The 15,163-nt window shown below is 41.1% G+C and overlaps 1 protein-coding gene across 2 annotated transcripts in view; it reads right to left on the bottom strand.

Moving 5' to 3' along the window:
• Nucleotides 1–8,748, bottom strand: part of LOC138965449 (glucose-6-phosphate 1-dehydrogenase-like) — a 57,141-nt gene extending 48,393 nt beyond the window's left edge. For both annotated transcript variants that reach the window (XM_070337606.1, XM_070337607.1), the window contains exons 1-3: nt 8,592–8,748; nt 937–974; nt 501–609 (exon numbers count right to left, since the gene is read on the bottom strand). In XM_070337606.1, the coding sequence (XP_070193707.1) occupies nt 501–609; nt 937–974; nt 8,592–8,696 (252 nt within the window). In that variant the 5' untranslated portion in view covers nt 8,697–8,748. The remainder of the gene's footprint in view (nt 1–500; nt 610–936; nt 975–8,591) is intronic.
• Nucleotides 8,749–15,163: the final 6,415 nt, after the last annotated feature.

Raw genomic sequence — 15,163 nt, 5'->3', positions numbered from 1 at the left:
TAAACTCAATCACAAAACACTCACACTGATCGCAGACGGCAGACAGACAGCATAAAGAGGGGTTCAGAATCAAGAACAAACTGACCAATCAATGAAGCATTATCACAATCCATTGGCCAGTCTATTCATGAATAAATCCAAAAACAAAGAGACTGCCAACGTTCCACAATTCAGATTCAAAAAAAAAAAAAAGTAATTTGTTGGAACATTTGTTATTGACAAAACAATATGTTACAGTCACAAATATATCTACCCTACGGTCATTTAAGTGCACAGACAAACAATTTGTGACAACAACTTATCTTGATGGAATGCTCGGCCGCTTGCCAGGAAGAGAGAGAGAGAGAGAGAGAGAGAGAGAGAGAGAGAGAGAGAGAGAGAGAGAGAGAGAGAAAGAGAGAGAGAGAGAGAGAGAGAGAGAGAGAGAGAGAGAGAGAGAGAAAGAGAGAGAGAGAGAGAGAAAGAATGAATGTTCCACTGAACACACATCATACACTGACCTTCATATGCTGTATAACATTAGTCTTGATGTCTTCCACTGTCAGTTTGCTGCGGGCATATCCGATGAAGAATGTTTTCGGGGGCAACAATCCATCTCGGAACAACCACCTTCAAAGACAACAAAACAATGCACTTTACATTATATTTACTGTCATAGCAAATGCTTAAAGAGGAGACACATTTTAACAGACAAACAAACAAAAGCATGATGTGATTGTGAAACTTAATTTACAAGAGAGAGAGAGAGAGACAGAGACAGTAAGTGTTAGTGTGTGTTAGTTATTGTGTTTGTGTTAGCGTGTGTGTGCGTGTTCATTAATGTGTGCATGCTTGCCTGTGCTTGCGCGTGTGTTCATCTGTACTTATGACCATGTGCATGAATACTCACAAACATAATATATTTCTACAGACCATAGACCTATATTATAGACTTACCATAATGTTGGATAGATCTTCTTCTTTGCCAGATCACCCTAAAAAGTAAAGAAAAAAACACATATAAATCTTGTGAACAGCACACATTTCAAATGTTACTTTTCTTGTTGTTCATGCATAACTCCTTCCAATATAAAATCTGATATAATCTACCCTTACATGCATCTAAAAATAATATCAAAGCCAGTACGGAAGTTTACTGCAAAACGGGTTCATGTCATGATACTGTATTACTATCAGTGGATAAGCTGTATCTAAAGTTAATATCAAAGCCAGTGTGGAAGTTTACTGCAAAACAGGTTCCTGTCATGATACAGTATAATACATACTATCAGTGGAAATTAGCAAAATTTTAAAAAATGGCACAATGTGACCCTTATCGCAACTGGGACACATACCTATTCAAACACAACCAAAAGATAAGCCACAAAATAAATGAAAAAAAACACAAATCTGATCCACTTTATATTTTCCTTCATAATTGCCAATCATAGAATTTCTGGTGGCACAATGCAAATATGAATTGAAAGCCTGAATGACTATATAATGGAAAACTTGGTGATAAAAAATTATGCTGTAACATCAAGCGACAAGCTGTTGCTGCTATATAACTGTCGGTGGATGTGTAGAGTACAAGTCACAACACAAGTAAAAAACCAAACTGCACGTCACTTCAATAATGGCCTGGTGTTTACATTTGTAGTATTTGTAGCTGGCTTGATCAAGTTTTCTAAGCCCACAGCCACTTTACGGCAATAGTTTATACCTTCCATGATATAAACTTGCACACACCGCTTATTCAATTCAAATACATGCTTGGAAAACATGCTTTTTACTCTCTTCACGCTGCCGCCAAAGTACCGCTGATGGGGTCTATGTCGACCAAAAGAGAGTGTATAAAGGGAATCCCACAGGGTGGAGTTTTTCAATAAAACTTGCAAACCATACTCGAATTTTTAAGAAATATCAAAAAAGATTTGAAAAAACATATTCTACCGATGTTGCAAAGCATCACGTGACTTTCAGCGATATCAGCGAAACGCTACAGGAACTCCACCTACAGGGAATCCCACTCTTTTGGTCGACATAGACCCCATCAGCCAAAGTACCCCACAAAAAGAAGAGGAGTGTACTTGAGTCAAAACCTTCTAGTACTATCCGTGTATATAAGCGACAATACGACCAAGGCTGGGGAAACATGCAGTTTATACTAGTCAATAGTTTGAATAAACATATAATAGCAGTGAATAAATATACTGTGCATTTGGTAAGGAAAAGCCAAACAAGACAAAATGAAAAAGAAATTCAATACCATATTGCTAAATCAGTTTGTTCAACTAAGATTTTTGTAACTTCAATTATTTCTGACATGCGTGTGCACATGTATTTCTATGTCTGTCTGTTCACGTGCACACCCACAACTAAGTGCCTGTGCAGTAAGGCTGCATGGTAGACTGTAGTTAATGTACACAACTAGGTGCCTGTGCAGTAAGGCTGCATGGTAGACTGTAGTTAATGTACACAACTAAGTGCCTGTGCAGTAAGGCTGCATGGTAGACTTAGTTAATGTACACAACTATGTGCCTGTGCAGTAAGGCTGCATGGTAGACTGTAGTTAATGTACACAACTATGTGCCTGTGCAGTAAGGCTGCATGGTAGACTGTAGTTAATGTACACAACTAAGTGCCTGTGCAGTAAGGCTGCATGGTAGACTGTAGTTAATGTACACAACTAGGTGCCTGTGCAGTAAGGCTGCATGGTAGACTGTAGTTAATGTACACAACTAAGTGCCTGTGCAGTAAGGCTGCATGGTAGACTGTAGTTAATGTACACAACTAGGTGCCTGTGCAGTAAGGCTGCATGGTAGACTGTAGTTAATGTACACAACTATGTGCCTGTGCAGTAAGGCTGCATGGTAGACTGTAGTTAATGTACACAACTATGTGCCTGTGCAGTAAGGCTGCATGGTAGACTGTAGTTAATGTACACAACTAGGTGCCTGTGCAGTAAGGCTGCATGGTAGACTGTAGTTAATGTACACAACTAGGTGCCTGTGCAGTACAGGCTGCATGGTAGACTGTAGTTAATGTACACAACTAGGTGCCTGTGCAGTACAGGCTGCATGGTAGACTGTAGTTAATGTACACAACTAGGTGCCTGTGCAGTACAGGCTGCATGGTAGACTGTAGTTAATGTACACAACTTTAAAAGTAAGGGAAAACAAACTGGCAAAAGAATGCTTAAAACTACTAAACATTTCAATACCAAAAATCATCACTCTTCTTCTTCTTCTTCCATTATTCATGAACTTGGTCCTTTTGGGGGTTTTAAGTTCACTCGCCCTCTTGTTTGGGTCATTACTAAATAAATGTTCCCACAAATCTCACTTGTTCTCCAGTTCAGGTGTCAGTCAAAGACCAAAACTCACACAACATTTCACGACTGTTCATTTTTATTCCTCAACAAGTCAACCCAGCACAGCAGTTGTACCAATATTTACTACTGTTTAAAATTGTCATCAGCTATATATAGCTGCCTCAGACCACAGTCATGGCCTTGTTCAGGGCATTAGGCCTTGCACACAAGAGCCATGCATGTGATTTTTGCACTGACAAGAAAAGGGCATGATCAGACGGTACCATAGTTGACCGTAGTTGGGCCACTCACATCAATAATTTGACTCCGGAAAATAAATTTGGGTCGGGAAGGGGAGGGTGTGTGTGTGTGTGTGTGTGTGTGTGTGTGTGTGTGTGTGTGTGTGTGTGCCTGTGTGTGTGTGTATGTGCGTGTGCGTGTGCCTGTGTGTGTGTGTGTGTGTGCCTGTGTGTGCGTGTAAGTCCCCCAATTTAAGACTTCCCCCCTTTTTAGTCCTTGCTTTTTCAGATGTTCTGTTCATGATTAACCTGTGTAGAATTACCCCCATTTTAAGACCTGATCTCCGCTTTTTGGAGGTCTGAAAAGGGGGGTTCCACTGTACTGAAAACAAAGTAACGACCAAATACAGTGAAACCTCTCTCTAAATACAGTAGAACCTCTCTCTATAACGACTACCTAAGGGGCCAACAAAATGTGGTCCGGACAGATAGGTGGTCCTAATGGAAAAGGGACAAATATAGGAAATACTTTGTTGGGGATAATCATAATCGAGAGGTGGTTGCCGAGGCAGGTTCCACTTAACTAAATAAAAACTCACTTGTCTGTACAGGCCTTTGAAGGCTGACTGTCCCTATGACAACATTTCATGACTTCTTTTGTATTCCTCAGCAATTCACAAGCTGACATGTAGGACATGAGATAAAGTCAGAGCTTACAGCATAGCAGTTTTGTTCAATATTTGGTATTGCTTTGTCAAGAGCTGCCTTATACACCGTATGACCTTGTTCAGACAATAAGACCTTGCACTCAAGAGAGCTATGCAAGTTTACACTGACAAGGAACGAGCATGACCTGCATACAGCTGTACCAGTAGCCATGACTGCATGTCAGAATCAAAATCTTTCAAGGGCCATGTGATGTCGCATACTGATCTTAAAGATACTTTCCTTCCCATATAAACCATTTTATAAAGCTCTCTATGTGCAAGACATAATCTTAAAAATACATGTAGGGACACTTTGATGAAAATTGGTTCTTCATTTCAATGCTTCTTGCCTCAGGTGCCGGGAGACTAGTTCCACACGACTCTCACTCACTCTATTACACATGTCGTATGCATTCATAGACCGCTTACTTCCCTTTGTTTATCAGATCTTAAAGATATCGTCCTTTTCCTGTTAACAACAGTGGTACCTGCGATGAGGAGCCCCTCTCGTGAAAGGACAGCTCCCATGAATGAAAGGACACCTTCTGTTGTACCTTTGCCTATTAACGTTATCAAAATACACTTGTCATGAAAGGGGACACCTGTTGTACCTTTGCCTATTAACTTTATCAAAATACACCTGTCATGAAAGGCCACCTGCAATACAGGTACACTTTTGGCTCGTTCCCGAGGTGTCCGTTCATGAAATGTACTGCTGCAGTGCATTTTATTAAAAAAATCACCGCAGATCTGTCCAAGTTTTTCCACAGGATAAGAGCCTGGACTATCCACTTGAACAAATACCAAAAGTCTTTGGTGTCGCTGCTTTCTGAGCGAGAATTTTACATTGAAAAGAGTAGTGACACCTGTGTCAATGTGCTAAATACATTCAGCAAAACATCCCCACTGCACAGAAAGCAGCCCGGCTGTTGGGTTTTGGTATGTGTCCAAGTGGAAGGGTGCTCTTATCCCAAGTGGAAGGGTGCTCTTATCCCAAGTAAAAACACGGACTCATCTGTGGTAGTGTGTGTACCTGACAGTTCAACCAGGAAGCCAAAATATCTTGAAATCCTGTTACACTGTATCACTAGTAGTGACGACAAAGTGTCTTGATAACACACTCAACGTACATGGATCAAGATATACTTCAGGAATGCCTGTTTCAAACCTCATGCCGTTTTGTGCCCTAGGTCTGTTTTTACACTCAACACTTATTGCTGACCCACGAGGAAAAGACTCCACCCTGCGGCACATAGAAGATCTCAAGGAGATTATAGCATGGTGATGGCTTTATTGATGAAAGATTGCGTATGATTCATTTTGCCTAGAACAATATTATGACCTGCTTGAATTTATTCAAACACTTCACTTCAGTATTAAATTAATCTTGCTTACTAAAAATGCAACATGACTGATTGCAGTATAAATTTAAATGAGGAAAATGAGACATAGTACAAGGATTTTTTCTCTCACTCTCTTTCCCTCTTTGTTTGTCGTGAATTCAAAAACTGAACATGAAACCACTGACATTGTAAATCTATGCACTAAAAAGGCAGAATTTTTGATGAAGATAACATATTGTATGTTACTTTACACAATTCTTGCAGACAACAAGCAGCTTTAAACTAGTAAGGGCAAATAACACAAGAAAGCTGGTTTTATAGATGCATCAGTGCTTAAAAAACTGAAGTCAGAAGCAGTGTTAAATAAATCACATCAATGAACATTATAGAACATTCAGTTCAACTTGAAGCATACACACCAGTGATACATTTAATCAGTACTGCCCCAATGTCCTATTTTCCCTCACAAAAATAGCAGTAAAGAAGTATTCCAGTTCTTCACCTTATCCTCCGGCTAAATACCTTACACTTAGCAACCCTCTGATCAGGGCATCAAAAGCCCATTATTAACCTCAAGATTGGTCGCCGTGCTACTTTTCACCATGTTCATGCTTCTGACATGTGTGGATGATTTCAAGACATCAGTCTCATCATTTGCTAAACTTCTGTATTCACAAAGAATTCTATAAGACATTTCGATCATTGCCTGAGTTTAAAACAGTATTTTTCAAAGTAATCCTTCCTCTTATTCTCAAAACAGACATACTGTACTAAAGAAATTTGACCTTACCTGTGGCTCAATAAACTTAATACTTTTGACATTACTGTCTAGAGCCTTTGTCTCTCTTTCAAACTTATATTCACACACACACACACATACCACCATCTACATTGTGAATAAAAAGACTTCTAGGTAATATTTTCTCTCCAATAGAACAGGTATGACAATCTAAGTAGTACCAGATGATAAGGATTGGTCACCGGGGCATGACGTACTACACTTCTATAACAGGTAACAGACCATTGCAAAAAAATTGACATTTTCCCCACGTACCACTTTGTCACATTCAGGTGAGTCTGAAGGAAATCCCTATCCGAGTGCAATAAGCAACAAAACAAACAAAAAGTAAAAAAGAGAAATAGCAAGAAACTCTTCGGTGCAGATCATCTATCTACATTTGACTAAATCTCATACATTATACAAATCACAAGTATATCATATACACCCCTGTACATAATTACACCCCTGTACATAATTACACCCCTGTACATAATTACACCCCTGTACATAATTACACCCCTGTACATAATTACACCCCTGTACATAATTACACACCTGTACATAATTACACCCCTGTACATAATTACACCCCTGTACATAATTACACCCCTGTACATTATTACACCCCTGTACATAATTACACCCCTGTACATAATTACACCCCTGTACATAATTACACCCCATGTACATAATTACACCCCTGTACATAATTACACCCCATGTACATAATTACACCCCTGTACATAATTACACACCTGTACATAATTACACCCCTGTACATAATTACACCCCTGTACATAATTACACCCCTGTACATAATTACACCCCTGTACATAATTACACCCCTGTACATAATTACACCCCTGTACATAATTACACCCCTGTACATAATTACACCCCTGTACATAATTACACCCCTGTACATAATTACACCCCTGTACATAATTACACCCCTGTACATAATTACACCCCTGTACATAATTACACCCCTGTACATAATTACACCCCTGTACATAATTACTCTGTCTGTCTGTTTCTTTTGTTTTTGCTTGTGTATGCTTCAAAACTCTCATTCCACAAAAATCTTTGTCGAACTGCAGCATGTCAGACCCTACAGATCAACATGCTCAACACACAGAAGAAAACAATTTGTTTCTGCTTCAGCATAATCATACCTGTCAACCCATTATCCATGTGGTTTTTTTTAAGCTCACATTCAAAAACAGGAGATAACCATGTTTAAACCTCAACAGCATGTTTTCGGACAGAATTCAATGGTTAATGCATTAGCTGTCAGAATGCCCGCAGCTTTGCTTGCAGAAATAAAAGGGCAGCTGTAATTTGCATGCACAGCTGTGATGTCTAAATCAATAAGTTTGAGAACGTTTCAGTTTGTGTGTGATGCCTTGTAGAGTTTGATCTAACCTGAGCTGATTTTCTTCTGATGTGAATTTATGTGTGTGTGTGTGTGTGTGTGTGTGTGTGTGTGTGTGTGTGTGTGTGTGTGTGTGTGTGAGATGGTATGTGCCTGTGAGTGCAAACATATGTGTGCAACAGTCTTTTCTTCTTGTATTTTTCCCCCCAACTCATTCATAAATTTGCAATCATGGTTTACTTTGTTTACATACAAACCAAACCGACTACAACAATGACTAAACAAAATAAATGGTGACAGTTGCTTTTTACTGCTAAGGTTACCATGCCGACACAACCTCTCGTCTTTATGCACTCTTTCCAAAGCAGGCTAAAGAGTCAGCCTATAATTTCTTCCCCTCTAGACCACAATAAATATATCTGGAACTGGGTTATTTTACGAGTGACAAGTAACAAGCATTAAATGTCAGGCCAGTCAACACACTGCTTCAACAGTGTCATTTCCCCTCCAGTTTCCCCTTCAGTCGACAGCAACAGTCATAAGTTGCGTTTACAGAGCGTGCGTTTACATCAGAGCGTGAAAACTGACCCCCCGTGTAATCGAGTTGTAAAGCGTGTATTGATCATCGATACACCCGGCAATAATAATGCTTTGTCTCAGATGTTAACCCGTGAGCGATCAATAGAATTCGTGGCTGCGCCCAAATTGTTTAGTCACTCTACATTACACCGTTGAGGTGGTGAAGTTCCCGGACTTGCAAGAGCAGTTAGAACGGACAGGAACGGATAAACTTACTTTTCCTTTTTTTGTTCCACACAAAAACTTTACGACACGACATGAAAAAATGAACTCACCGATGCGCCCATAATGACGAAGACAAAAGAGCTGCCATGGCCTTCTTGGTCCACAGTCTCGCGTATTTTCTCCAAAATATCTTTCGTTGCTTCAGCGCTCGCCATGACTGTAACTCCCTTTGCAGACGAAGTTGGAGCAGGAAGTAGAATATCCGCAGGTTCGGCTCGGTTTTGTGTGCGAGAATGACCGTCGCTGATTGGATGAATTGTCGCGGGTAAGCCGAACTCCTCCCTCTTGTAGTGGCGGTACATCAAAAGAATTCCTCCCCAGGACTGACCTTGAAAATATAACTGATCTTGCTGAGGCGAATATATCTCGGTGATGTTCAAGTCTCTGTCTTTTCACAAACTTTGTGACAAAGGCCTCATATTAGAGGACAGTGAACAGAGAAGAAAGTAAAAGTGATATAACGCCACCTGTGCACGTTACATGGCCGAGTTTCTTTGTGTTATAACTGATTTATAGTACCAGTGAAATATATATATATATATTCACATACGACATGGACCTGTATTTGCGCAAGAGTTATAAGGACAAGAAAAGCTCTCTCCATTTCTGCTGATTCACGCACAGGCGCATAACTGAAACATCGTTGCGCGGACTAAGAGCCAACGCATGCACCGCTGTTCTAAAGCAAAACATTGATTGCAGATGTTGTCTTTTTTTCCGTTTGAAACTGTCAGCATTGCCGGAGGTCTGAACTAAGTTAAGTACCCGTACGGGTTGACTAACTGCCTGGCGCGACAAACTTAGAAATCCGAACGCGCTGCAGTGTGAAAGCGGCCATATGGCGGCCGCCTCAGAAACGATGTGTGTTAGTCTGGCGCCTGTGCCAGATTAATGATGCACTGTACAAGAGCGACTAGGTCGCGTCCAGCGGCTCAAACGCGATGTTCTTTCTTTCTTTATTTGGTGTTTAACGTCGTTTTCAACCATTCAAGGTTATATCGCGACGGGGAAAGGGGGGAGATGGGATAGGGAAAAGGGGGGAGATGGGATAGAGCCACTTGTTAATTGTTTCTTGTTCACAAAAGCACTAATAAAAAAAATTGCTCCAGGGGCTTGCAACGTAGTACAATATATGACCTTATTGGGAGAATGCAAGTTTCCAGTACAAAGGACTTAACATTTCTTACATAGGCCTACTGCTTGACTAAAATCTTTACAAACATTGACTATATTCTATACAAGAAACACTTAACAAGGGTTGAAAGGAGAAACAGAACCGTTAGTCGCCTCTTACGACATGCTGGGTAGCATCGGGTAATTTCTTTTGTATGTATGTCTCTGTCCCAACCAATATGGGACTCCCCCTAACCCGCGGGGGGTAACGCGATGTCGTTAATATACTTATACTATAGTGCGTAATGCAGAACTGATGTAAACCATGACACATGAAAACCAGTAATGATGAGAGCTTTGAAACTGTTTCAGTCAGGTAGGCCTATGGATGCTCCGCCTGAGTTGAAGTGACCGCCCGCGAAGCCTCAGTGTTGCAAGAAACTGACATGTTCAGTCTCGAGTATACTATCGAGTCAGAAAGGTGACAGAGGCAGAAAGCTGACAACATTACACCGGCCGGGTTTTGATGATGCTGATTGAGCTGATGCCGTTGATAGGGGACATATAGGGCTTTGAAACGCTCAGCTGCCAGACTGTATAGTACCGGTGTCACGCCGTCATATCAAGTTACCCCCTCGATTTATACTCGAGACTGAAATAGTCTTTCCTGGTAACATTAATGAAGTGAAATTATTTAAGAACGAAAAGCATGTCAGTTTCTTGCATGTGAAGAAAATTGGTGGTGAAATTTAATAGATTTCACCCCGCAAAAAATCGATTTTTTCGAAAACGTGTACCGAGTGGTTACGTCCCTTGAATGAGAAGGGAAACATTTTAGGACAAATCACATTTCTAAGTTAAATACAAAAAATTGGTTGGACAAATTTGGCCCCATGAATGTAACGGGTACCCAAGGTCGCTCATCAGTACTATCGAAGGGTGTTTTTTTTGTTCAGTGTGGAGTTTATACAAGATCACAGTCTCGGACGCTGCGTAGCCGCCGAAAATGCCGCATTTGAGAAAAAAGACACTAAAAGAGTAACAAAATGACCTAACTGTATGTTACCAAAGAGGTCGGAACAATCACGTCAGTATGTGCCACCCCATGTACCACTCTGTGTCTATGCCAGATGCATGGACATGCAGGACATAGACCACAGCAAGTTCAGTGAAATTTGCAGAAAGACACGGACCTGGGAAGGATGACAGACGGACGGAAATTGGAATCCATCGAAAAACAAGAAAACCTCTGTTCGGACCCTGCTCTGCTTGTCCAAGACCAAGGAAAAACGTTGGGATGACCCCTCGTACGTCATCGATTCGCCGGGAGTCTTCCGTTCTGCCGAGCTCTGATCAGGCACGCGTGAAGTTTAGATCAACATAGAAACTTGTAGGTCTACGGGCTTTATCAGCGGTCATCACTCACACTCTGTGGCATAGTTCGTTTCCAGCAGAAGATTATATATATAATGCAGAGTTCCTTTTTCGCATTTGTGTCAGTGCTTGGCTTGTCGCATTGGTGTATCATATCACGTCAGTCATGCGAGAAGACAAAAACCTAGGCCAGTCTCACACATACTGTACATTATGTCTATCATATATACTGTTAATCTAACCCACACAGTTTTTACTTTGACTGATATGAAGAGTTGACTGAGTGCATCCAAGTCAATCTTAGGCCTGACGCCGACGAAGCTGTATTTTCTTCTCAGCGTCGCAGAGAAATATATATGCCATATCGATTGTCTTATATATATATGAATATACAAATATAATTATATATATATATATACCCACCGACACACTGAGTGACTGATGTTAATGGTCTCGACAGCCCGAGCACTGATTAGCTCGATCACCGCAGCACTCACTAACAGCGCATCTGGCAGTCAGGCGTCAGTCAAGTCAGCTGAGATAAGTAATCCACTTGGTGCACACAGCGTTTCGCAGAACGATGATGATCTATTCTTTGCACGATGCTAAAGATCAATAATAATATTAACACCGTCGTGTGATGCCGGTGAACTGACGTGCCTCTCTGGCCTCGCTGTTCGCGGACTGTCATTCAATAGCTGGCTGCATCTGATCGTGTGTTAGAACGTTGTGCACGTCCCAGTGCGGAGAGTGGAGCCGGGAGATATTAGAGCATATCCGACGCTGATTAGTTAATTTGCATAATATGGAGGGTTTGGCATCTGAACTGAATTTAGCAGACCGTATTCACAATTCGTGAATGAACTCTTGAAAGAGGGCGGTCTAACCTTGTGCCAAAAAAAACCCACCCAACTGTATAACAATAATCCGATTAGAGGAATTCTGCGAGTGAATTTAAGGATAAGGCTATTTTTGTTGGTGGCAGCAGAACTTCCCGGCGGTTGCAGAATCGCGGCTCTGGTCAAAGCCATAACTTATACTTTCTCAAATGCATGATTTTACGATAGAAGAAACCTGAAAATTAAACATTATCTGGGGAAGAAATTGGTAATTGTCACCGATATGGTTATTTTCTCGTGAAAATTTTAATTTTTGCGTGAACATTTTAAATATGTGGTTCTGGCGCTGGTAAGCCGTCATAAGGTGGCGGATATACCCGACTACGCAAGCAGCCAGAAATGAGTTGCTCATCAAAGGTATGAATGTTCGCAACTGTACCTTGCAAGTGTCTCACACTAACCCCTTCATTCTGCGTGATGATTCTGGAACCGAAGAGCCGTCAACAAAACTGTGGATATCAGATATTCCCATTTCAGTAGCAAACAGTGAAATTGAACACTCTATCGTGAAGACTGGCTGTGAACTAAGATCGGCCATAAAACTTGAGTGTTACAGGGACAAAGACAACAAGCTAACAAGGTTTCAGACAGGGAGGAGGTTCGTTTTCATAACCGTCCCCAAAACACCCCTTGAGAAAACACTCGCCGTTGCCGGGTTTCAGGCAAAGATCTACCATAGGGAACAGAAGACAGTGAGAAAAGATAGTGTATGTTCAAAATGCCTACAAACCAACCACCATGTCTCTGTGTGTGAAAATGATGTGGTGTGCCTTGCTTGCAAGTTGGCGGGGCATAAGCGTGGGGACAGTGTCTGTGCTTTCTCCGGAAACAACACAGTGCAGAACATGACAGGACAAGACAGAGACAAACAGACGAACGCACTGACGAACGCACTGACGGTAGTGGAGGCTCAGTCTTCCATTGACACTTGTGCAGCCACACATGACAGCGCGCTGCACGTGCCAAGCGTTAGCAAAACTGACAAAGACGAACATGGTACAGACAAAACAAAGGGGAAGGGAGGTGGAGGTAAACAGGTGTTGTCAAGAGGGAGAAAAGAGCAGAAAACACCAGTCGACAGAAGACAGCTCACCCTATCCATGAGTATGCCACGCGTGGAGCACGGGAGACAGCGATCAACAACACCCAAGCGTCGCCTTTCTGGGGAGAAGGACCGCTCACCCGTGGACAAGTTTCCGAGGCGTGATAAAACAGACAGTGACAACGCAGAAGAACAGGGGGAGGGAGAGGGATGGGTAGAAGGTGAAGGAGAGCTACCCGATGAAAGAGAGAGGTGGGGATAACGGGTTGTCAGTGTCAGGATTTGGATGATTTCGATTTTGGACTGGATTACGGACGAGCCCTTTGATCACGATTTTGGTATCCAGTCTGTATAGACTTGATATGACTACGTTCACTACCAACGTATCATGCCCTAATGGCGAGTAAACTGCGTGTATGTTCGTTGAATTGTAGAGGACTGAGAAACAAATGGAAAAGAACAACGTTGTTTAAATTTTTGAGAGAAAAAAAGTTTGATATTATTTGTTTGCAAGAAACACACATAAGTTGTAAAGATGTAATATTGTGGGAAAAACAAAGGGGAGGGGAAGTATTTGCACAAGCTGGAACATGTTACAGTAAGGGTGAGGTCATTTTGACGTCAAAACATTTTGATGGAAAAATTGAATTAGTAAAAAAACAAGAACGGGTTGTTGTTATCTCTGTAGAATACAGAAAACAGTGCATCAATATTATAAATGTGTATGCTCCAAATGAATCAAATGAGAAAATGGCATTTTTCCGTTATATTAGAAATATTGTGGATGAATTTGAAACAATAACAATAACAATAACAATAACAGCACTTTATTGTCCATTAAAATATTACATAAAAATGGAAATTTTTCTTCGGCACACCCTGTCTGCCTGTAAACGATTATAACAACAATTGTATAGGACGACACACATAAAACATAAAACATAAAAGGGATACAATCAAATATGATATTGCACTATGTAAATTTACCCTCTCATATCACAGGAGTTGGGTTTCACAGCCGAGTAATCACATTACAAATATTTCCCACACACCTTCACATGTACACATTGTTTGTTTTTTCCCAGCCGACCAGCCTCTACGTGATGCGAGAAGAATTTAAAATGGTGACTGCAGAAGGCAGGAATGACTTTTTAAACTGGTTTTTGCGTGCCAAAGGGACCTTATAACGTTTACCTGAAGGGAGAATTTCGAAACAGGGGTTGAGAGGATGGATCGGATCACGGACAATTTTGAGAGCTTTCCGCTTAATGGCAGCTTCGTAGAGACTGGTCAGCTGTCGTTGGGGTTGCCCAACAAGCTTGCTAGCCGTCGCAACAATGCGGTGGAGTTTAGCTTTGTTTTTAACATTTGTGGTACCATACCATGTCACAATGTTAAAAGTCAGTATGCTTTCAATCAAACTGCGATACACAAGTTCCATAACACTTTGATTGACATTAAAATATTTAAGCTTCCTGAGAAGAAAAAGTCGCTGCTGAGCTTTCTTATAAACAGCATGAACATGATCACTAAAAGTCAGCTTATTGTCAATTGAAACCCCAAGATATTTGAAGGTTTCCACAAGTTCAACTTCCTTGTCGCTTATTCTCACTTTTTGGGGACCACAATTATCACTCTTTCCTCCAAAAATCATTTCTTTTGTTTTGCCTACATTCAACTGCAAGAAACTGGACTTGAACCATTCATTCAGAAGATCAACTTGGGTAAAATACTTTGACAAAGTTTCGTCGTCCTTCAGACGCCCAACGAGGGCCATGTCGTCTGCATATTTAATGAGGGCTAGAACTGGATCATTTAAAAGCATGTTGTTTGTGTAAATGGAAAAAAGGACAGGAGAGAGAACACAACCTTGTGGGGCCCCGGTGTTTAAAACAACTTCGTCTGAAAGCACAGAATGACCAAACAAACGGTTGCTGAGGCTGACACGTTGTGGCCGATCGCATAGGAACTCCCTGATCCAGAAAATCAAATTATTGTTCACATCTAACTGGACTAACCTCTGGATAAGTATATGGGGCTGAATCGTATTAAAGGCTGATGAAAAATCCATAAAAAGAACTCTAACCGTGTTCCCTGCTGTATCTAAATGGCTGACAATCATGTTGATAAGCGTGAGTGTAGCATCTTCGACGCCTCTCTTTGCCCTATATGCGAACTGAAGGGGGTCCATGCG

Source organism: Littorina saxatilis, linkage group LG4 (assembly GCF_037325665.1).
Source record: "Littorina saxatilis isolate snail1 linkage group LG4, US_GU_Lsax_2.0, whole genome shotgun sequence".
Classification (NCBI taxonomy): domain Eukaryota; kingdom Metazoa; phylum Mollusca; class Gastropoda; order Littorinimorpha; family Littorinidae; genus Littorina; species Littorina saxatilis.
This window is presented reverse-complemented; position numbering and strand designations above follow the sequence as displayed.